Here is a 22802-nt window from a genome sequence, read left to right on the forward strand (position 1 = left end):
ACTTCGGTCACACTTGAATAAAAAACAAATTTAAACCCCGAATTCGGATTGCAATTGGATATTCAACTGTTTGTCGGGCAGAATAAACCGGATTGTATGATGACCACACCTGTGCCTCGCCGCACCAAGGACATGATGGCATTGGGACTGGATTCCGACTCGGAGGACGACTTTAACACGCCATACCGACCACGGCAAGCGACGGCGGGAGAACGAAAACAGCAGCCGGTGGCGTCTTTGCAAGTCCAAGCTAGGGGCAAGGAGAATGAGCCGCATCCCCTGCCCACAAACATGCTGTAAGGACTGCGATTCCAAAGTTCTTTTTTAAATACTACTGTTCCCCGCTCCGTATAAGTCCCCCTGAACCTGTAAGGATCTCATATCACTTTAAGGGCTTCATTTTGCATGGATTCATTCATCCTCGATCCCTGTTGGTCTTTCCCCCGAGGCAAACCTTCACCTTCTAGACTTGAAAGTCAAGCCAACCTCAGTTTGCCGCACTTAGAGCCCCTTTAATGTATAATACCCGACGAGACCTAATCTAGTCTTTTTTTATCAAAGATTTCTGTGATCGCCTAGAAATGGGAATTAATTATTTCTATCGATTCTAGACCTCGTCGAGTATCCGAGTTGACTATGATGGATTTGGATAGTGACGAGGAGGACATTAAGAGCAATCACAACCTTAACTGCGCCATCCTGAACGATTCTTTTGTACTGAGCCCATCCCAAGAGTTAACAAACAGCAACAGCAACATAACCACTCGTAAATCATCCAATGCCGCTCCCTTCCAGCAATCCGACTCGAATCTCTCGTTCCTGGGACAATTCAACAACATGGGCATTAATTGCAGCAGCCAAGGATCACCTGGTGCGAATTCGGAAAAACTGTTGGCTAAAAGGACAGCACCAACGCTTCAAGCTGTGTCAAATGCCACCGAAAGACGCCCACTCCAAGAGACTGAGACGCCACTGCGCAATGAAATAGCTTTCTCCTCGAAGAAGAAGTCGGATGCAGACTTCATCACCCCCCAAGTGCGAACCATTGGTTCCACACATGCTGGAAAAAGTCGTAGTGCGGTGTCCAACGACTTTCGTGCGCAAAAAGTCCTCTTCCAAACACCCATGACCGTAAGTCGTGCTGCTCCAGTGGCCTCCGCTAGCATAAGCTTCTCCCTGTGCGACACCATCACGGAAAGTCCCGACATTCCAGAGCCTCCGAAAAAGGCTGAACCACCTATGAGTCAGCACCCCTCCAAGAAGTCCCTAGATAACGTGTTCCGGGAGTCGGAAAAAGACAAAGTTGATATTGTGGAATCAAAGCAATTGGTGTCAATTCCCGCAGTTAACGTCCCTCCAGATCCGCCTTCCAACTCCTCCAAGATTTCAAATATTTTAAAAATCAAGAATCTTGAATATACGATTGATAAGAAACTGGGCTGTGGTGGCTCAAGCTCTGTTTATTTGGCACGTCGATCGGACTCCGGAGATGAGTTCGCCCTAAAGGTGGTGGATCTGCAGGCCGATCCACAAGTGGTGCAGGGATATCTAAACGAAACCAAACTCCTGGCAAAGCTGCAAGGAAACGTTTGTGTTGTGGCACTTTACGATTAGTAAATATTCTTACACCCTAACTTCTTGTTAACGTCTCTGACAAAGTTATTATTTCTTTAGTCAACTTGTGCGCGAAGAGTCCAAGCTGTACATGGTGATGGAGAAGGGCGACTGCGACCTAAACAAGATCCTTCAGAGCTACACCACCAACCTTCCTCTCTATAGCCTGATGAACATCCTTTACCAAATGCTGCAAGCGGTCAACTACATCCACCAAAACGGTGTCATCCATTCGGATCTCAAGCCGGCAAATTTCCTAATGGTTAGCGGCAGACTGAAACTGATCGATTTTGGCATAGCCAGCAATATCTCCTTGGACTCGACGAGCATCATCAAATTCTCCCAGGCGGGCACCTTTAACTACATTAGTCCGGAAGCGTTAACGGACACCTCTACGGGGAATAGCCCGGTACGCGGAGCCAACCAACCCAAGATCAAGATCTCGACCAAGTCTGACGTGTGGTCGCTTGGCTGCATTCTTTACCTGTTGCTCTACCAAAAGACACCGTTCGGCCACATCCGAAACATCTATGCCAAGATGAGTGCTATCGCCACTCCGGCCACCAGCATCGAGTATCCCGCCATTCCTCCCTACTATCCCATCATGCTGGTTCATGTGAGTTGGGCGGGATGAGGCTCCTACACTTCATAGCCTTGGAAATAATGTTTAGAATTTTTTTTGAACTGATAGAACAAATCATATTATTATATTATGAATCCAAGTTTACGAATATCTCTGCTCTATTTGCAGATGGCCAAGAACTGCCTTCAGCTGAATCCCAAAAAGCGGCCGTCGTGCACTGAACTACTGCAGTACCCATTCCATATGATCATTCCGCTACAGAACCTGCAGATACCCAGCAGAACCGCCACCAGCAATTAAGCACGAAAGCTCAGCTATTTATTAGTGAAATGTCAAAGGTCAAATGTCTTTCTCATATGTGTGTGTATATATTTAATTCTCATTTATCGTAAATTAAACATCATAAATCCTTATAATGCTGCTATAGCTCGTTCTTTTGTTTGTTGTGGTTGCTGATGGGCTTGAATTTGTTGGGTTGCCTAATTTTTCAATATGTCGCATGCAACAGGTTGCGACAATAAATTTCTAGTTAGCATTCGTGTTTAATTTGCGTTTACTTATAAGATAGGTTCTCATTCAGTTTTATATAAAAATAGTTATTTTCTTGTTTATATACGCTTAATTAAATGTTGCTGCTGCCACTTGCTCTTCCTGGGGTTAAATACTTGCGCTGCCTTTCGGTGGAAAATGAAAAGTTTACAGAAAAACAATAAACATTAACGGAAAACATACTGAATTCAGGGTGACCCTAGTACAAGTGCATACATTCATACTATTGGATTGTTTATTTTTCGTGGATTTGCATTTTAAGTAGCTGGGTTTTAAATTCATTTGCTTAACATAAGACACATATACAATTGTTTAAATGCAAGTAACACAAAAAATAATAGCATGAGAAGTATGGGTGAAATAATAATAAGAAAGTAGCAGCAGCAATGGATTTTTTGCGGTTTTTTCGGGTTGTTTTGTTTTTCTTGGGAGGGCTTGGGTGGAAATTGCCTGTTTCTGTAATCAGAGTCGGACTTTTCCTTTGCTAGCATTGCTTCTCTTCTCGTTTAACATTGCACAAGTTTCGTTTGTTATCATTATCATGCTTTAGTTAAGTGTATATAGTTCTTCATTCTTATAATTGTTGGTTCTCGCTACTATAAAATGTTAAATGTTGCTGCTGTGGGGCATGCTGTAAGTTTTCTTTTTCCTCGCCTTCTTTTTGTTGCATTAACTTTAAACTTAATAGATTGTTAGAGTTGTTGTTGTTTCTTTTTTACTGTTGCTGTTGTTATGGAAGTTGGACAAACTCTGCGGTTGCTTGTCAGTTTATCGTCGTTGTTGGCCTCCTTCTATCTTTTCCGCATTTGTCTCGACATTAAATGTCCTGCAAAAGATATTCGGAATAGAATTTTAATTTAGTCAATATTGACTTACAACAATAATCCTTACCTATTCTCCGTTAGAGGCATGCTGCTGCAGAGTAAGGATCAGCTGCTCCTTCTGGTCTACGATACCACGCCAGTGCTCGTCCTGCTCACGAGCACGCTCTTCCAAGTCCATCAATGTGTTGGTCTGATCATAAGATTTTATTGTTACTTGCTCGTTTACAAATTTTAATACGGTAAAAGCACTTACAGTCTTGGTGACCAGCTGGGTGAGCTTGTCGTTGCACTCCCGCAGCTGCAGGTTCTGTTTGTGCAGCTCCTGTTGCTCGACGGCGGAGGAGGATTGGCTATTCGAACTACTATTATTGCTACTAATATTGTTGTGGGTGCTATTGTGGTTGTTACTGCTACTGTTGTTTGATTGTGTGGACTTATGACTACTGCTCTGCTTCTCGGACTGCTCCGTATCGAGCTTCTGCCGCAGCTTATCCTGCTGCAGCTTGACATGGGTGGCCAGGACCTGTTCCAGCCACTGGTCAAAGGATGCTTGCAGGGCATTTCCCGACTGCGCTTTTACTGCATCGGGATAAAGGCGCTGGTAGAGATCCCGGATCCTCTGTTGCTCGCTCTTGGCTGAACTGGCACTGCCGCCTCCATTGGCGGCCACTGCCTTCTGTTGCTGCAACTGCAGCTCTTTATGTTGTTGCTGCAAATATTATTGGATATAATTAGTTTAAAATGGTTAAGACTAAACGAATTTCAGATGAAATCATAAAGGCAAGCAGAAGAAGCTGACAAAGATCATGCACTTACGCCTACGGACTGCGCTGAATTTGTTTTCGTCTTAGCTGTTAATGCTTCGGCATTTTGCAACGCTTCAATCAACTTCCAATTTTTCAAACGCACGTCCTGACGAAACACGAATACGTGCAATTAGTAAAGAAAACAGGAAAAGAAGAAGGGATGCGGATGCAAAAGGCAGGACGAACGGCGGCATAACAACGCGGCTGCAACGCGATTACATTTAGTAGGGCTATAATTGTTTTTGAAAGCCCTTTGAATTCAAATATCTGTATTCATTATTGGACTTCTTGTTAAAGGGTTGATATATATAAATATATATCAATTTTGGGGATTACAAAGTAAAGTGCAATAAAATTCATTAGGCAGAACTTTACTTGTTCCTAGTAACAAATAAAACTTGTTACAATGAATAAATTTGAGTCATTAAAAAATAGTTGGTAAATAGAGAAGGTCATGAAAATGCAACACAAAAAGAAGTTTCCGGTATATTTCTAGTCATCTTAATTATCTCTACTCACATTATTTTTCTCTCGCTGCTCCTGGAGCTCCTGTTGCAGATTTTTCTCCTTGGCTTGCAGCTGCTCCGCACGCTGCTGCGCCTCCTGGAGCTGCGACTGCAGAGCGTTGGCTTGCTTCTGCTGCTGGGCCTGGGCATCCGTCAGCGAGCCAACCTGCGAGCGAAGAGCACTCAGCTCCTGCTGTTTTTGGGCCAACGCTTCGGTTTGAGCCTGGGCCTGCTCCGACTGGGCGGCGGTGGCCTGAACCGCGCTGTTGGCGGCTTGGGTGAGCTGTTGGCTGAGCGCCACGTTGCGGGCCTCCAGGACGGACAACTCCTGTCGCAGTTCCTGCAACTCGGCGGCGTGGACGCGCTGCAGCTCCGACTGAGCCTGTGCAACAGCGCAGAGCTCCTGTTTGAGGTCGCCGTTCTCCGCCTCCAGCTGCTTGCGCTGCTCCAGCTCGAAGATGCTGTTGTTCTGGCGCGCTTCCAGCTCGTCGCGTTGCAGCTCAAGGGTCTGCACCTGCTGAGCCTGCTGCTGGATCACCTCGTTCTTCTGCTGGGTCTCTGCGTTAACGAATGCGGTCATTTCCGCCAGGCACTTTTCCTTGTGGGCGAGATCCTGTTGCAAGCGTTGCAACTGAACCAGATCCTGCGAATTGGCTTGCTTCTCCCTCCGAAGGGTCTAAAACGAAGAGATATAAATTATTGTTATTATATTAGAATATGAACATTGTTTGAAAATATTCCCATAAACTTTAGAAGAAGTTGCTCTCACCGTAAGCTGCTGCCGCTCAATCGTCAACTTGTCATTCAGACTTGACAGCTCCTGGTTAAGGGCTGATAGCTCCTGCTCCTTGCCTTGCAACTTATCAATATAGGCTTGGTTGCGGGCGTGCATCTGAGCGCGTTCTGTGTTAACCTCTTGGCGCAGCTCGCGCAGTTTAGCCTGAATTCCGATGGAGGCCTCCTGCTCCTCGGCCAGCAACTTTTCCTTCTCCTCCAGCTGGCGCTTGAGCTTCTGGCAAATGTCATCCGACCACTCAGAGTGCGAAGAGGGCATATCCTGTTGTTTGTTTAGCAGATAGTCGATGAGTATCTGAATCTCTGAGCGATTCAGCTCGGCACGGGAAAATACGTTCATCAGAGCGTTAACGCCAATGGTCTGGTTCTGGTGATCGGCCAGTTTATCCAAAGCATGAGCCAAATCCTTAGCCGTTAGGGTTTCCTTTTGATTCTGTTTTTTGTTTTGCTGCTGCTGCTTGGTCTTGTTGTTAGCCTGGTTGTGCTGCGCTTTGGGTGAGCCATTCTGCTGCTGCTGCTGTTGCTTGATGATCTGCTTGGTCACAACGGGTGCCTCTGCTTCGACAGCTGAAGCCTTCTCCTTTTTGGACACATTACTTCCGGCAATCTTCCTTTGACTTTGCTGCTTGTTGTTGTTGTCCTCTTTGCGTTCTTTCTGCTCCTGCTTCTTCAGCTCCACCACATCCTTGGGGACCTTGGTCTCGAAGTTATTCAAAGATGGTGTCTCCTCGGAGTTAACTGGAGGCTTAACAACCACAGTTTCGTTCTTGTTAACCAGGATTCCGGCTGTCTTGTTGTTGGCTCCGTTACGCCTATCCTTCTTCCCCTTTTTGCCAGTCCCAGAAGGTTGGTTCTCCTTCTCAGCCACGCTACTAGGTCGTCGCTGTTCAGTGAGGACCTCTGCATCGGGCTCAAACTCAACATGCTGCTTGGACAGACCGGGTTCCCCGTCAGCCACTGAGCCCTGACCCTCTGACTGACCATCGGAGTAGTCTTCGGCTTCCTCTGGTTCCGGCTCGTTGTTCGCATCCCGCTGCTGTTCCCGCTGACGTTGCTTCTTTTCGCGCTTAAGTTCCTTCCTCTTTGGCTTCTTGGTAGCGGCGCCACCGGCAGCCTTGTAGAGATTGGCGCTCAGGGCACGTTTTTCAGCCACCACCTCCTCGAAAGTCTTGCGCCGGAAGATCTTATTGATGAACAGGAACGAGAGCAGCGAGGCGCTGACCACACAACCGATGACGATCAGTATGTGGAAGTCCATATTTGCATATCTTTCCGGTTGAGCCGTAGATTTTTCTCAGGAATCTCCTTTGCGAATGCTGTTGAATAAATAGGGAGATACTCGTTAGTATTTTGTGCAATTTAACCTTACTTAAAGTTGTTTAAGATTCTAGGTATTTACATTTATAGCTGTTAATACATATGTTATAAGAAAACAATAGCGTTCGAATTCAAAAAAGGGGAAGTCCGGAATTTCGGCCACGTTTTCTCCGTCTGGTTCCTGGAGAAAGCAACCAGCAAAGCGAAAAATAATCTCAAGTGTGGAAATGTTAGAAATGCTTTTTAGGGTCACACGTATAAACTTTTGCTATCAAACTCATTTCGTAGCATTATCAGCTATTTTCCGCTTGGGAACTGCTACAATGTAGTACACACTGATGACGTGGGTCTTAAAAAACGAAAAAACGACAAAGAAATGTCCACTAAATACGGCTGATCAACGACACTACCTTCAATGGTAATTACACTGTGCACTGTATAAAAAGCAAATTGTTTTTGAGTTGAACGTGCTTATCGGTTTACCGGCCGGAGAATGGTTCAAAACCCAACACAAGTTCTCCTTTTGTATGAATAAGTTGATATTGCAGTGACTGGGCTTGCTGGACGTTATATTAATAAAACGCGCTGCGGTTGATAATTTCATTGTTATTTGCTCCGCTGAGATAAGCAAATGCACTGATGAATGGCTCAATATCCCTGGCATTCCGGATTTTACAGTGGATGTCCGCCTGCCCAACTCGCCAATAAATTCTCATGAATTTCAAATTTAGGCAAAAAGGTCATTTGGATTTGATTTGGCGCAGGAAGAGCGATAAGAAATCCCAGCTGGAATTATCGATTGCCCAAAGAACCCAGCGATTCAGACGTAAAAATGTATTCCGGGCGGCGGAGGAAAGCTAACAAAGTCACAAAGAATAAAATTATCTTATGAAGCAGCTTTTGAAGCTGCCTTGAACGAAAGTTGGTAGACATTTTTAGCAGCCAGAGGTGTTGACGCAGATTGAAAGGAACTCACAAGACAAACCAAAAGAAGACTAACAATTTAAAATTACTCAAAGTCAAGATTCTGACGCACACGTATGCAAATTTGCAGATCCGTTCACTGGAAAAAAATCTGCACTGTTAAATCTATTTTCGTAAAGTCTCTTCCGATGGACACGATGCGAATGGCAAAAGGCTAGTGAAAAGATTCGCAGCAGAGCTTAGCTCACAATTCTAGATCTCTTTTCAGCTCTCTACACTGGAATTTTAAATTTCAATTCAATTCTTTCAATTCTGAATAAATCGGTAGATGGCATTTACTGGATGCTTTTTTTAATTCTGGCTTTTAATGTGTAGGAATGTTATTTCAAGAATTAGCTTTGTATTTACGAAATAAAAAAAATCTTGTGTTCAAAATAAATAGTTTTCTTACATGTACTTTAAAAATTGAATATATGTTGAGTTATATGTTTACTTCTCCCCGTTCTCTTGATAGCCTTTAAGTAAAATATATTCGCTTGTACATTTATAATTCGTTGGTTTACTAAAGGAGAAACACTAGTACGCTAGTTGTACACCCATATAAATAAATAAAACTTAAAGTTTTGTTCTTAGTGTGCTTACGCTCCGTGGCCCTTTTCTCTCTCCGCTCCGCTCCCACCACAAACAGTTAGAACAAAACTTGAAATTTCGCTGGCTCCGCGAGCTCAGTGGAAGAATTCACAAATTGCAAAAATTTCAATTCAAGGTTGTTGCTCTCTGCGGCTGCGATAACTGGCAGGTTTGGTATTTATTTTCTTCTGTTGGTTTGTCAAGTTCTGGCTTCTTATTTCTGCTGCTTTGCTGGCTCGCGTCATGTTTCTGGCTAAAAGATTCTGACTGTGTTTCGGTTTCGTATCCGCAACAAACATTTCTAGGGGGCTTTAAAAAATTTTGGGTTACGTGATACTGTGGAAAAGCATAGTCCTTATACAGAAGTCTTTTCAGGTTTACTCTATCTAAAAAATGGTAAAGTTTTTAACTCTTAGTTTCATTTCAAGACTTCCTCTACAAAATAACTGCTCATAGTGAAACTTTAGATGGTTCATATTATCTTCACTACAACTTATTGGAGTTTTACAGCACTAATTATAAATTATCTAGGCCTATGAAGCCGACATTCAATTTTGCAGATGGGGTGACTGCTCAGAAGCATCGTGTAACTGCGCTTCACAGAGCTAAATTAATTTTTGATGACACAATGGGAACGGGTTTCCGTCAAACAAATCGATGGCATTTAACGGAAAGTAAGTAAAGTCCGGACTGCGGATTCGGATTCCGGGCGTATTGCACCGGGCGAGGAAGAAGCAGCAGAAGCGGCGGCGGCAGAAGAGAGCCAAAGCCAAAAGAGAATAAAAAGCACAATAAAAACGCCGGTAAAGGTCATCAACCGGAAGAAAAGCGCACAAGTGTGAGTGTGTGTGACTTGCCAGCGCTTCAGTGTGTTTGTGTGTTGACACGAGTGTGTGAAAGTCGAAATCTTGCTGCCAATTATCATTATGACCATCTATAAATAATTATGTATTATGGTCGAACAGCATGCAAAAACGCTGGCTGCTCGGCCTCGTTACAGCCAACTGACAAACTGGCAAGCGGATAAACCGACAAACTGGCAAACTGACATCGAACTGCACAGTTGGCCCAATTTTCCCGTTTTTCCTTCTATATTTCTGTACCGTTGCTTCCCTGCCTCCCTCCCCTTTTCCTTTTCGGCGCCCCAGTGTTCAATTAGCTGCCTGCTCACACACACACTCGCACTTGCTGGCACATGGAATTTCTCCCCTGTCGGTAAGCACCGGACAGAAATGCCATGCTGACCATTTTTTGGCCTTTTGGTGCCAGGGTGTTTAAAGTGGGTCAAGTATTCGCCACTTGTGACTACATCTCTTGAAGTGGAAAACAAAAATAAATGTAAGTTAATTATTCCCCTAAGGTAAGTGAAATTATTATAAAAGTTATAATCATTTAGTTTCGATTCTTAAAAAAGAACTGTGTTAAAAAAATAATATAACATAGCATATTCATGATCAACATATTCAAGTACAACATTTTGAAGCTGAAATCTTTCGATCTATTGGAAAATTAACCGGAAACCTAAAATTTCACTTTTAATGGCTTGTTTTCGCAGCAGCATCACTGGTAACAATGCAAGTGTTTTTCTCGCTCTCTTTGTCGCCGCTGACAGCGAGAGCGTACTCGCAGTCATTCATTATTTTTCATCTATTTATTCATAAATGCATTTTTTGCCCCTGCTATTTTCAGCGGCTCAAGAGTTTTAATTTTAGAAAGCACTGCTCCCTACTTTTCTTCTCTTTCTCCCGTAATATTTATGCAACATGCAATGCTGTTTTATTTTTCTCTGTGGGAAAGAGAGCGTGGCATGTTTTTTTGCGGTGTGTCTTGTGTTCTTGTTATTCCTGCGTGGGAGCGTCAGGTTCCAAGTTCGTTTCCCTAATTTTTTCTTTTGGTCCACAGATGGAAGGTTGGTCTAAAATGTGGAGTGACTCATATAAAGACTAAAAATAAGCAAATTGATATTGTATAAAGCTGACGGTTAATGGTTATTGATTGCTGACGTAGACGTCGATAGCATTTGTTAATTGTCAATTGGTTTTCCCCGATGACGAACGATTTTTGAGTCCATGATTTATTGGACGACTGCAGCCGCTCTTCTTTGCTCTCCCCGCTCTCTCTTTTAAGCTCTCTCGCTCCTTTGATAAGCCCGCATATGTTTATATACGTGTGTGTGTGTGTGTGGTGAGGTCAGCTCTTCAATTATGCTCATTTCTTGTATTTTTCTTTGATAAAATCCGCGAACAACAAATAGGGGAGGGTGGGGGGTTAGGGCCCGGCCAGACGGCGTCGCCCGAGATTTTTGGCAAATCGAAGCAGTCAGCTGTCCCTTTTGCTCATAATTAAGCAATTGGGAGCAGTGAAAGTGTGTCGCCAGCTAATTGACAACTTGAATAATTGCACACCGATAAATAAAAGTGGCTTCCTATTTCCTCTCAAGGCAAAAGGGCGTCACACTGCACTTACACACACACGTACACCGCTCTCCCTTTCTTTTCACCTCCCTACCTATTTCTAACGGGTTTTTTTTTGCCGATTTCAAGCAACTTGCAACGTCAACAATTTTCACAACATTTCACATTTACGATGCAGTCTTTCTTTTTCCTTCTTCTTTTCTTTTGTTGGAAACGCATCCGCCATTTGCAAGCCACTTGTGTATGTGTGTGCCGGACCGCTGCGCCTTTTTGTGAATATGTGTGTGTGGTTGTCGCGTCGGCAGTTTTTTTCTTCACTTCGCTTGGACTTAGATACGCTCTATCAAACTAATTCTTACTTGCAACTTTTAAACTTATTCTCAACTTTCAAATGCCTTTCGGCTGCGAACTTACACTTTTTCGTTAGTGGGAAAATTGAAACATTTACAAACAGAGTGACCGTTGTCACATACTCCAATAATTTCGGCTGTCACAAAATATCCTAAATATGGACTTTATGTCATCAACCGCATGCAAGCCGTGCGATGTTTATGTAGCCGAGATACAATCCTTTGGTAGAGAAACGTGTATAGCGTAGAACCAAGTGTAAACTAGAGACCCGAGATTTTACCGCGCCTGCGCCATGGTCACACTGATTAGCTCATCCAAACGTTCACAGAATTTGTTTTGTTTTTCACGTAATAAATAGCTATCTTCTCCATTTTACCTGGCAAAAATGGCATCGATTGCCAAGTCCATAGTGCTATTGGCATCCGTGGCCACATTCGCGTACTCCCTGTACGTGGTGGGCAGCCTGATGATGTTCCTCTCGACGCCCCGTTCGATTTCCAAGGCACATACCTGGATTTTCAATTTACTGGACAACAAGTCGCGACTGGAGACCGCCTATGGACCCGTGGTGTTCGATACGCTCTACCTGACCGGATTTATCTTTCAGCACAGCCTCCTTAAGTCAGCCTTGGTCAAGAAACTGCTGGCCAAATTGGGCTTGTCGGGAGCGGAGCGCACTATTTATAGCCTGACGTCATCGCTTTGTTTACATGTTTGTATACTCACAATTTGGACAGAAATAGCTCCCAACTGCATCTTTGGACATTACAGTATTTGATCCTCAACTGGATGCCCGCACAGTCGATTGTTGTGTGGCAAATCGACGTGGAACAGAGTGCTTCTCTTTGGTGGACCTATGAAATCACCCATGTCATCTGCTGGGTGGTCATCTTTGGCGGCAGTTTGGTGATGGATCTGCCTGAGCTGCTGGGCGTCAAGCAAGCCTACTATGATCTGAAGGCCTATGGTCCACCGATCAACTACAAATCCGGGGAATTGCGCAATCTGTACGCCCATGTAAGACATCCTTCGTTTGTGGGTCTGTCGATCATCCTTTTCGCCACGAACGTGATGAGCGCGGATCGACTAGTCATGGCCGTGCTCCTGACCACTTACATGTACCTGGCCTGGTCCACTGATCAAAAAGATGTGGCCTACCAGAAGATTCAACTGCAGCGCAAGAAACTCGAACTGAAGGCCAAGTGAACTTAAACTGCAAAATGTTCTCACTAAGATTTAGTTGTAAGTTGACATGAGCTTGTATTTAACGATACTTTTCTAACAATTTGATTCCGGTTCTCAACGAAAACGAAACATAGACATATAATTTTACATGAAGTAACCTTTTAATGGTTCATTTGTTTTGCTATTACTACTATTATTGTTAGCTTAGCCACTTATTATAAAATCTAACTCATTCTTACAACAGAAGGATCAAAGGGCTGTCCTTTAAACGGCGAACCTTCGGCATCCCAGGCAGCTCTTAAGCGATCCAAGGTTATAGCTTGTTCGTGGTTTGAGGTGTGAATTTTATTTTGTTGCTTGTCTGCTGCCAACTGCTGGACCCTAAGCTTTTCTAAGGTAGCTTGGGTTTCCACCGGCAAATCGTCGATATAGCGCTCGCATTCAATCTTCTTGGCATCGATTTCTCGATCATCGTCGAAGAGCCTCTCCCACCAGAGCTCCTTTGCTTTATCTAGAGTTGGAAAATATATATTATTGATGGTTTATGGAGATGTTTTAGTCAAATGCCCACCGCAACTGATGATTAATCGGTTCTGGTCAATTGTCCACACCGCCTCGTTGTGTTTAATCCGCTGGCTCAGGTTTCCCTCGAGGATTATTGTCTGTGGGTTAGGCATGCTGCTTACTTTAATGTGCTGGGCCTGAATTAAAATGTTTAGCTTCTTTGCCGCTTGGTGATCCTTGGGAAGCAGAACCTGCACCTCCACGTCCTTGAGGGATTGTGACCAGCAGTAAGTTTCAAACACATCTCCGTTTTTGTAGTCGCTGGGGGAGAACTTTGACTGCTCTTTCCCTTTTTGTGGCGGACGACTCTCTATGGGATTTATTTCCTCGTCCTGAGAAACATTTTCGCTTTCCAGGACCACTTCTTCGACGGCAGGCGGAGCCGATTCCCCATCATCTGCTCCGCCTTGCGCGGTCAGGGCTTGGATCAAGCAATCCGGATCGTAGCGCTGCATGGCTCCATGTAAAATCTGATCCCGGACGCCTTTAGGGAAGCCTATTTTATCCGCTTCATCAAGTTTTGTGTGATAAAAGTCGGTACTGAAAAGCAAAAGTTGGACTACATTTTTGTAAAGCATCTTGGTATAAACTCCTTTACTTGCGTCGCAGAAAGCCAAAAATGGAGTCCAGGAATCCGATAATAGTTTTCCGATCCTGAAGAATTTCCATTAGCATAGCATCGTTTCGCTGAAAGTCCATTTTTGTAGGAATAGTAACCGAAATCTAAACAACTTTAGACCGGGTTCAACTTAACATCTGTTGCGTACGTCTATCGATAACAACACATTTAAAAAGGTAATAGCTACAAAAAAGCTAGACATATTTTTAAACTTTAAATGTATGGTCAACATAAATAATATTAAAAGGAATATAGTTCTATTAAAAAATGAGGAGAATAAGACATTTGCTGGGGTTGTCCTAACAAACTCAACAAATATAGTTTAGTAAATTAACCAAGTTGGCAGCCTGCGTCAAAACTTATATATCGATAGTGTCGCATTGCTTTACAGCTTTATACCCAAATTGATAATCTTGAAATAATTTAAAAAATGATCGGTAGACTTTCTTTTTGGTACAAGGACAATGTTTCCAACGAGGTGGACTGCTTGGCCTGTCGTCTGGTCAGTGGCATTGGACTTCTGGGCATCGGTGCCTTTCTCTTGGCGCAGTCGAAAAAGAGGCGTTCGAAACCCCTGGAGAATTACACTATGAAGGGCTTGGCGGCAGGTGAGCCACTTGGCAACCTAAATCCGGTTTTATGGTAACTCCTTTCTCCTTCACTGCCCCCAGCCGTTGGAGTTCTGGGCGTGGCCCGCCTGGCAGACGCGAATTTCCTGAAGGCAAACGCTGAGGTGCCGACGGAACAGGAAACAAAAGCTTTAAAGACTGGCACTGATCATCAGTTTTTTTCTAGACGTTAATTCAAATAGATTTTAATTATATATAACTTTCTAACTGTATAAAGATGTATGTTATCTTTTGTACGAGCACATATGGTAATAAAATAATATAGTTATTATTTTAGAATGAATTTCTGCTTCTGTTCAAAAGCATATACATATAACAAAGGCTTGTTTATTTTTTGGAATTTATTAAACCTGATTTGTAACTATTGGCTTTGGTAAATGTTTACAAATAATTAATATGAAATAAGGACACCGAGGTTTACTTAAAATCGAGAAATTATATAGGCCAACATAATATTGCATTTTAAATAAATATATATTTGTATAAAGTATCTAGAAAATGATTAATTTAAAGCATAAAAAACAGGTATTTGCTTGTTCATAGACTGGCTCTTGTTTATCTATTGCTTTTAAATAAATGTTGTTGCTTGGCTTTAAAGAATATATATATAAAATGTCTAGAAAATTTATTTATTTTATAGCATAAGAAACAGGTATTTGCTTGTTCTTAGCTTGGCTCTGGTTTTTCTATTGCTTTTTACTAAATGTTGTTGCTTGGCTTTAAAGAATATTTTATAGATGCAATTTCTTTTTTATAAGAAACTAGAAATTTACAAATGTGTATATAGGCCTCTGTAATTGTGTCGATTGGTTTCTTTACTATTTATAAACCTAGCGTCCCACTTTCCCCAGCTTGGTATCAGTCTTTGGATTGGCCGTGATGTTTTGCACCGCCACAATTGTCTCATTAATGTGTGTCTGCAGCTCGCGCAGGCTCTGGATCTGGAGAAGGCGCAGGATGCGCATGGGTAAGTCCAGGGCAGGATCGTTGGACGAGACTTCGTCGTTTCCCTTGTCGAAAGGGAAGGGTTTGCCCACTACCGGCTTGCGACCCTGGGCGGCGGGCGAAAGTCGATCGTGCACCACGCGAGCAACTGCCTCCAGCTGCAACAGGTGGTTTGGGTGGTGCGGCACATCCAGTTTGCTGGCCAGCAGCCGGACAGCATCGACGAACGCTTTTTCCTGAGCTGGTGAGGAGAATATAGTTTAATAATAGTTTGAGTACTTTACTTGCTTATCTTCTAATTATGCATTCTAACTCTAAATTCATGTCTTTAGAGTCTGGTTAATTGAAATCACAAAAAGCAATACTTTTCACTAATATGGCTCTGAATTATTCCCTAATATTAAAAATTACATTGTAAATTCATGTTCATTGAATGTGATAATCCTTACAGCAATTTTAAATAGTATAAAAACTATAATAAAACAATGACATTTAAAGTTAAATTTCGTTAAATGGTGAATGGAGTTAAAATCAAACCATACTATTAATTTTTCCGTCGAAAATAGACTGGACTCTCTGTTGGCCCTGCTTGCCGTTGCTTTGGGGTGGCCCCTGCTCGCTGGTGATCGAGGAGTACTGGGCAGGATCATCAAGAAACTCCAGGCGCACGGCATGGCTGAGAATCCAGGCCAGCTGCTCCTGCTGGGACTCCAGAGGCGGCATGTTCAGATCCGCACAGTACTTTAGGTAGCCCTTCTCCCAGATCGCGGGATTATCGATATTGCGCAGCTTTTCGCGATCCTCCACGGTGTACAGCCGGATTTTCTGGTCCTCCACCCAGAGGACTGTGCTGGCGAATTCCTTGCGGTCTTTGGAAAGGGAAGGGATGGATGTCTGACAACCCCTTTAAGCAGCAAACTATGGCACTTACCACTCAACGCCACATCGCTGGGAGTGGGATGACCCAGGGCCTCGAGTTTCAGTTTGAGCATGCTGTCCTACCAACGGATTGCAATAGAAAATCGATTTACTCCGCAAAATTACAAGAAATTGCACAGCCGGCTCTGCTTCTTCTTCTCGCCAAGATTTAAGGGATGGAGCATTGAGAGAGGAACTATCGACTATAGATTTTGGACTGCCAACTTGCTGTGGTATAGCTCTTTAAATTCCGTAATACTTTAATCTTAAAAATGTAGCAATATAAACATTTTTGTAGCACTCTTTTTTGGTGGAAAACTAAATGCCAAAGGTGTTAATTTACTTTGATTTAATCAGTACCTAACAACTTATTTCCGATTATTTATTTAATGCCATTGTAATAACTTTAAATATTTAATAAATTGCTTTAATCCTCCAGCTTTCATTGCTGAATTAGTAATATTTAATGCAATACATATCAGAGTGACCTACTCAAAATGTAAATTAAAATCCTATTGTTCATTATTCCACGGTAATTGAAATCAAATAAAGAAATCAGTAGAAAGTTTAGCAACCAATGGAAAACGTTCTTTTTTAAAACAGATCAAATTTATCCAGGAACGGTTATTTGAAAGTTGCAAATTTAAGCAAATTGACAATGTAATTACGATGCACGAACTTTGAATCTTGTCACAGCATATACCCTGAATGAAGGAATCCGAGATATAGGACTTCATTGCCGCATAAACAGGCAAAACGGATTTTTGGTAACTACGACATGGTTAGAATTAAAGCGATGAAGTTCATATTTCAAGTAAGTTTGTTTTGAATATATATTATAATTATCCGCTGAACAGTGAATGCCCCGCAGAGGCAATACAGTTTATAGTTTATACAGCGGCCGAACAATCTGCTCTGAAAGAATTTCCATACCTGAAAATATTTTGCTTTACCCATTCGCGATAAGAAACGACAAATACAAAGGCTGTGTTGTATATCATATATGTATGTATATTAATTAAATAATTAAATTAAGTTTGAGGGACATACATTTACATCCTAGCAAATTATAGACTAATAACTACACGTTAAATATCGAGATGCCGAGTTATAATATTTGTTTGCAAACAACTACACGAATACACGTATCAACAGCAGCACTTTTCTATTTTCTCCCAGTGTCTTGCAGTTCCTCTGGATCTAGAGGGTCGCCACCGGAAACCGGAAGGATCTCTGGAGCAAGAAGCTAGAATCCGGAGACAGTTCATGTACGTTCTCTCTTATGCAGCACGTTAAATATGTGTGAGAAAGTTTAGTATACAAATTGGTGCACCCACCCATATACAGATTTGCATTAATCGTTTATTGGTTTCCTAACGCCAAGCATTTGGGTATGGGCGTGGGTGTGGATGTGTGTTATTAGTCGTTTTTGCGTGCTTCTCTACAGCTTTAGTTCGATTTGCTTCGCTTTGTGTTTTATAGCATTTTATTTTTGCGTCTTGTTTTGTGTTGTTTTCTTGGTTTTATTTATTTTATACTTTAATTTAAGATTAAGATAAAAACCTAATTATTAATCTTGTCATTTACGCCTTAAGTAAGTTCGATATAAAAGCAGCAGCACTTCCAGCAAATAATACAGTTAACATAAAATTACAGCATTAGGGTTTAATTTTTTCGATTTTTCATGTTTTGTTTATATTAAGTATGTATGTATGTATATGTTATGTATTTTTATATATTATATCACCTAATTTGATTTTCTTTTAAATTGTTTGCTTGCCTTCATCTGTCGGTTTTTGCATGTTTGTTTGTTTCTTTCGCTTAATTTCGTTTCGTTTCGCCTCCGAGTTATGCGATTAAAACTAAGAAGTTGGAATTTTCGCAGACCATTCATAATACGAAATAATACGAAATGCAGTGCTGCCACTTACATGTGCCTTGTAACATTGCGAAAAACAAAAATACAGTGAAATTTACATAATAGTTAAGTATGTACAATGGTTTTTAGTCATCTCTAAGGATTAGTCCTTTTGCATCACCCTAGTCCACATTGAATCCAATAAACTGCCTTATGTGGGGCTTGCACACAGTGTGTGTTGGATGCTTTTAAATATTTTCGCGTGTTTTTTGCTGTTCAGTTTTGTTCAGTTTATAAGTTCCTATGCTGCACATTGTGGTAATATGTAGGTATTAGTAAATGGTAGAATTTAAAAACTATCATCTATGTATTTATATATCAATGTCTAGATGTACGTATGTATGCATTCATCCCTTTTACATACACAATTCATTCTCATGTAATTTAGTGTTAATTTATGCATTTATTTATATATATATTTAATATACGATAAATCATAGCGTGCGTATGCATATGTATGTGTTAGTTATTCCTCCGCTCTCGTCCCTTCATTTTTATTAAATTTAGTACAATAAGTATGCTGTGTGCTTGAATTTCGCTCTTTGTTATCTTCCGTTTGTTATCTTCACGTTAGACTCAATAATAATCCCAGATCCTATATCTCGATCGGTTAGTATCAGTAGTTCTGCACCATCTTTCGCCCCGACAGTTTCCTTTTTGTATTATTATAACTTTGCTGCTGCAATTTCTTAATGCTTAGGGTTTAGTTATCATATTTACTATTTTTAGATTTGAGTGAAAAAATATACAGTTGTTATTGTATTGACTGTTACAGTGATGGATAGGCGAGCCATTCCATCGCAGATACATTGCCGACGCTGCACCTGCTGAGTTCCCGTTTACGTATCCTTGGAGTTAGGACAAGTTTTCTCGCACATCGTGAATCTCTCCTTGGCGCCATACTTAAGTAAATTTACATGCCCTTCTGCTCATGCACTTCGGAGTTGCTCCTGGGCCCGCTGTTCTTCCATCGAGCTATAGCCTAGTCGACTGCCCCTCGGGGGGTTCGTGGCCAGTAGTAGGACGCTGGCATCATTGTCGTATACTACGCAACGGCTGTCGTTGTGCCTGCATTGGTTGGTGGAGGTGCCGCTGGTTGAGCGACCGCTGCACCGGCGGACACGCTTGACGATGTGGGCGGACCAACAGAAGCAGCTGCCGCCGCCGCTGCTGCTGCTGCCGCTGCACTAGCATTGCTCAAAGCCGCAGCAGCGGCTGCAGCTGCAGCCACCTTGCTCACCTGCTGCTGATCGCTGGTTATTGCTGCTGATGTTGCTCCTGTTGCTGGTGCTGATTGGGCTGCTACAGTGATTGCCGATTGGCTGCTAATTGCACTGCTACTGTGGCTGCTGTTGGTGGTGCTGTTGTTCGTCTGGTTGCTGCTGACCGTGCCGCAGCTGTTGCTGTTGGTGCTGCTGTTGCTAACATCGTTGAACGTCGCTGCCGGCGGCAACTGCTGGCTGCTGTTGCTGTTCTCATCGTTTACCACTGCTGTAGTGGCTGCTGGTGCAGGCTTCGCCTCAGTGGAACTCGTTTCCGTTGATGCAGCCTCCGCCTTCACTGGCGCACTCGCAGCTTGCTTCTCTGCAGAAGCAGGACGCAGCTGTTGTTGCTGCCGTTGCTGCAGCAGACGGAACTCCACGGAGTGTATTGGTCCTGTTCCTCGCGACACTTGGTAAAGCACTCGCGAGATAATCAGAGCCACCTGTTGATCAAGGATGTGCGACATGACCAGACCAAGCAGCCGCTGTTCTTGTTGCATAAAGAGTGACCGGTTGTCCGGATGCTTGGCCAGATGGAGGAGGGTGCCGGCTGCTCTCCGCAGCATATCCAGGCTGGTGCCCATTGAGTCGGGATTCTCGCGCAGGTAGTTGATTCCGTGCTGGTTCGCCACGCCCAGCGCCGTCTGTTCGGCCTGTTCGATAAAGGCCACCAGGTATGATATACACGGAGACTGAAGCGCCACGGTGCGAGCCATGGCACTGTCAGCAGCGGCAAGGTAGTGCAGCAGATTCACAGAGAACTCTCGCAGCACCTGATCCTCGTTGCGGCACAGATGCCGGGTGAGCACGGCGCACAGCTTTTCCAGTCGCGAGAATGGTGGAGTGGCAATGACGAGGTCCACATTGGCATCCGTCACGCACAGCTTGCAAAGCGCCTCAAGTGCCAGTCGTTGTGGGGAGAGCGCAGTGTTGGGTCCGCACGACGGGAACGGATCCTGTCCATGAGCACTCGGACATACGGCCCAGTGCAGTAGGCCGTCGATCAAGGGGCGGGCGATCAGCTCATCGTAGCGCGACAGCTCCAAGTGTCCAGCAATGTTAGCCATGGCAACCAGCATATTCTCCCGAATGGTAATCAGGTAGTCCCACCACCATTCACGTTCGCCCTGCAGCGAACTGCACGAGTCACTGAAGTCCGTGTCCTCCTCGCGATCGTAGTTTCGCGTTTTCGGTGTACGCCGCAAGTGCTCGTGGTTAAGGAGCAGCAGTCGGCCCAGTACCGCCAGAAATCTGGTAGACTTGGCCAGCACCGTCTCGTTGCCGGGCACAAATGTCAGATTGCGGAAGATGTTGGAAAGAGCAATGCAGCGTCGTGCTAACGAGTCTTGGCTCTCATTGACCAGGTGCAGCGACGCCTCATCTCGTGTGTAGCACTCATCCTCAAAGCTGGAGTCTCGCCTTCGCTGAAGCACCTGCGCTACATCTTTGGCAGTCGTCCTGGGATCGAAGCTGGCGGGAGATGAGGAGCATGGAGCTACACCATTGGTCAGACGTTGCTGGGGTGCTTCGATATCCATATCAATAGGGCGACAGTCGCTGTCCGCCGTACCTGGCTCCTTCTTGACTTCGGCATTTGGTTGCGCAAATTCCTCACTAGTTAGCTTGGACTTCTTGCCTTCAGCGTAGGGTCCGCTGCTGCTGCTTCCTCCGCTGACCAATCGCCGTTTCTTGTTAAAAGTCTGCTCCTCGGTACTAGTCACCTCTTGCTTTATTTCTGGCTTTCTGGACGAGGAAGCCAACTCCGTTCGCTTTTTTCCCTTCTTGTCAGATCGGATGTATCGTGCAAATGGAATGTTAACTATCTCCGACTTAAAGACGTCGATAATGCCGTCTAAAGGATCTGGCTCTGTGAATCCGTACGTCCAGGCATCGCTGCCTACGGGTTCTAGCTGTTCATACAGGCGGTTGGTGTCTATGTCCCACGCCTTCTGGCCCTCGTCCACAAATATGTCGTTCTCGGCGGGCTGGATGCGCACTGGCACACCCTTCCGCGTGACCATCGTATAGTTTGGCGTAAAGGAGAGCAGCAGTGAGCGCTCCTCAGGATTGGGCTGCACTCGCACCTGACCCAAATCAATTCCCTCGTCGGCATCTTCAGAGTCGCTGCCGTTGCCGACTCCGTCCTTGCCACTGCGATCCATATTCTCATAATGCCGCCTGCGGTTGTAACTGCTGATGCTGCGCACACATCGAGGTTGCCGTCCGTTGGTCTGCAGCTTTTCGCACATCACAGTGCCGCTATCCGCGTCGTCATCCGCATCTTCCGCCAGCAGAGCGGACTGCTCCTCGTTTTCCCGTTCGTCAAACATCTCGGCGAGATTCTTTTGAAAGTGTTCCAGCAGCAGAGTCAACAAGCCGGGCAGGTTTGAAATGCCAAAGAACTGGACCGTAGAGTCATCGAACAATAGCACATTAAGCACATCAAGTGCCCAGGTGCACTCGGTCAGCAGACCAGATCGCATGGCCATGAATATACGCCATGGATCCACCGGGCATACGTCCGCTTTCGTAAGCCGCTTTCTTCGGTACAACACAGGCGTGGTGGATTCCACGCTGTCATGTGGAAAGATAAGCTCCTTCTTTACCAGTTGCGCTCCACCTCCGGGCATTCCTGGGGGACCATATCCACCGGGGGCAGTCTGGTTAGGCGGCATCTGGTGCGGATGCTGGTGCTGTGGATGCTGATGGGGATGTGGGTGTTGATGCTGGGGAGGCTGCTGCTGCAAGGGCTGTTGCTGCATTGCTTGACCCGGCATCGGCGGTGGCTTTTGTGACATCATGCCGCCCGGGGGCCCCTGGCCCACTTGCTGACTCACACCCTGAGATGGTGGCGGTGGCATGGCGTAAGGTGCCTTAACCATTCCGCCGGGTCCTACTTGTGGCAGTCCTGGCGATGGAACGCCGCCGTGCGATGCCTGTTGCGGCGGTGGTTGCTGAACTCCTCCTTGTTGTTGCGATTGCTGCTGCTGTGCCGGCATGCCAGGCATCCTATTCTGCTGGCCTGGTCCCGAGGGCGGGCGAAGTGGTGAGCCAGGTGGTGCTATTCCTGATTGCGCAGTTTGTCCAGGGTTCATCTGTGCCCACTGCGGCGGCGCCTGAGGCGGCTGCTGCCCAGGAGGTCCAGCCACCTGCTGATACGGCGGTTGCTGCTGTTGCTGTTGAGGTTGCTGTTGCTGCTGAGGTGGCGGCGGTGGACCCTGCTGAGGCGGATAGCGGTGCTGATCCCATTGAGCCACTCCTGCAGGCTGCTGGATGGGCGGTCCATGTGGTGCGCCTGGCGGAGGAGCTGCACCGCGTGGCGGTGCACCTCCCCAGCTTTGCGGAGCAGGCGATGATGGGTATTGTGGCCGGTACTGCTGGGTACCACCTTGCCAAGCACCTGCTTAACAGAAAACAATTATTGGTCATTGCTACGCTCACAGTGCTGT

The 22802-nt window shown here is 44.6% G+C and overlaps 7 protein-coding genes across 14 annotated transcripts in view; 3 read left to right on the forward strand and 4 right to left on the reverse strand.

The window, feature by feature from the left end:
- The first annotated feature begins 14 nt into the window (after positions 1-14).
- On the forward strand, positions 15-2613 carry LOC120450742 (dual specificity protein kinase TTK). Its single transcript, XM_039633864.1, has 4 exons — positions 15-296; positions 612-1613; positions 1675-2230; positions 2366-2613. The coding sequence occupies exons 1-4, from the start codon at positions 97-99 to the stop codon at positions 2495-2497; spliced, it is 1890 nt and encodes a 629-aa protein (XP_039489798.1). The 5' UTR covers positions 15-96; the 3' UTR covers positions 2498-2613.
- Positions 2542-11479, reverse strand: LOC120450741 (putative uncharacterized protein DDB_G0271606). 4 transcript variants are annotated; one of them, XM_039633859.2, is made up of 7 exons: positions 11377-11479; positions 5652-6993; positions 4896-5558; positions 4387-4482; positions 3824-4279; positions 3638-3760; positions 2542-3572 (listed from the first exon to the last, which is right to left on the reverse strand). In XM_039633859.2, the coding sequence occupies exons 2-6, from the start codon at positions 6933-6935 to the stop codon at positions 3638-3640; spliced, it is 2622 nt and encodes an 873-aa protein (XP_039489793.1). In that variant the 5' UTR covers positions 6936-6993; positions 11377-11479; the 3' UTR covers positions 2542-3572. The 4 variants fall into 4 exon arrangements, with proteins under 4 accessions (XP_039489793.1, XP_039489794.1, XP_039489796.1 ...); XM_039633860.2 differs by lacking the exon at positions 11377-11479 and adding an exon at positions 11322-11338; XM_039633862.2 differs by lacking the exon at positions 11377-11479 and adding an exon at positions 8031-8049.
- Positions 11480-11587: 108 nt separating this feature from the next.
- On the forward strand, positions 11588-12663 carry LOC120450744 (nurim homolog). The gene is made up of 2 exons (XM_039633867.2): positions 11588-12025; positions 12085-12663. The coding sequence occupies exons 1-2, from the start codon at positions 11699-11701 to the stop codon at positions 12517-12519; spliced, it is 762 nt and encodes a 253-aa protein (XP_039489801.1). The 5' UTR covers positions 11588-11698; the 3' UTR covers positions 12520-12663.
- On the reverse strand, positions 12638-13831 carry LOC120450743 (nudC domain-containing protein 3). The gene is made up of 3 exons (XM_039633865.1): positions 13661-13831; positions 13070-13602; positions 12638-13009 (listed from the first exon to the last, which is right to left on the reverse strand). The coding sequence occupies exons 1-3, from the start codon at positions 13759-13761 to the stop codon at positions 12723-12725; spliced, it is 921 nt and encodes a 306-aa protein (XP_039489799.1). The 5' UTR covers positions 13762-13831; the 3' UTR covers positions 12638-12722.
- Positions 13832-14028: 197 nt separating this feature from the next.
- LOC120453445 lies at positions 14029-14593 on the forward strand. The gene is made up of 2 exons (XM_039638153.2): positions 14029-14289; positions 14353-14593. The coding sequence occupies exons 1-2, from the start codon at positions 14112-14114 to the stop codon at positions 14481-14483; spliced, it is 309 nt and encodes a 102-aa protein (XP_039494087.1). The 5' UTR covers positions 14029-14111; the 3' UTR covers positions 14484-14593.
- Positions 14594-14918: 325 nt separating this feature from the next.
- LOC120453443 (RNA transcription, translation and transport factor protein) lies at positions 14919-16360 on the reverse strand. 2 transcript variants are annotated; one of them, XM_039638150.2, is made up of 3 exons: positions 16187-16358; positions 15798-16124; positions 14919-15496 (listed from the first exon to the last, which is right to left on the reverse strand). In XM_039638150.2, the coding sequence occupies exons 1-3, from the start codon at positions 16245-16247 to the stop codon at positions 15141-15143; spliced, it is 744 nt and encodes a 247-aa protein (XP_039494084.1). In that variant the 5' UTR covers positions 16248-16358; the 3' UTR covers positions 14919-15140. The 2 variants fall into 2 exon arrangements, with proteins under 2 accessions (XP_039494084.1, XP_039494086.1); XM_039638152.2 differs by lacking the exon at positions 15798-16124 and having other exon boundaries at positions 16187-16360.
- Positions 16361-17159: 799 nt separating this feature from the next.
- The window catches only part of LOC120453409 (trithorax group protein osa), a 32400-nt gene continuing 26757 nt past the window's right edge, over positions 17160-22802 (reverse strand). For 3 of the 4 annotated variants that reach the window (XM_039638103.2, XM_039638106.2, XM_039638104.2), the window contains one exon: positions 17160-22756. In XM_039638103.2, coding sequence (XP_039494037.1) covers positions 19137-22756 — 3620 coding nt within the window. In that variant the 3' untranslated portion in view covers positions 17160-19136. The remainder of the gene's footprint in view (positions 22757-22802) is intronic. The other variant, XM_039638105.2, reaches the window with a different exon arrangement.

The sequence above is a fragment of the Drosophila santomea genome, chromosome 3R (genome assembly GCF_016746245.2).
Source record: "Drosophila santomea strain STO CAGO 1482 chromosome 3R, Prin_Dsan_1.1, whole genome shotgun sequence".
Classification (NCBI taxonomy): Eukaryota; Metazoa; Arthropoda; class Insecta; order Diptera; family Drosophilidae; genus Drosophila; species Drosophila santomea.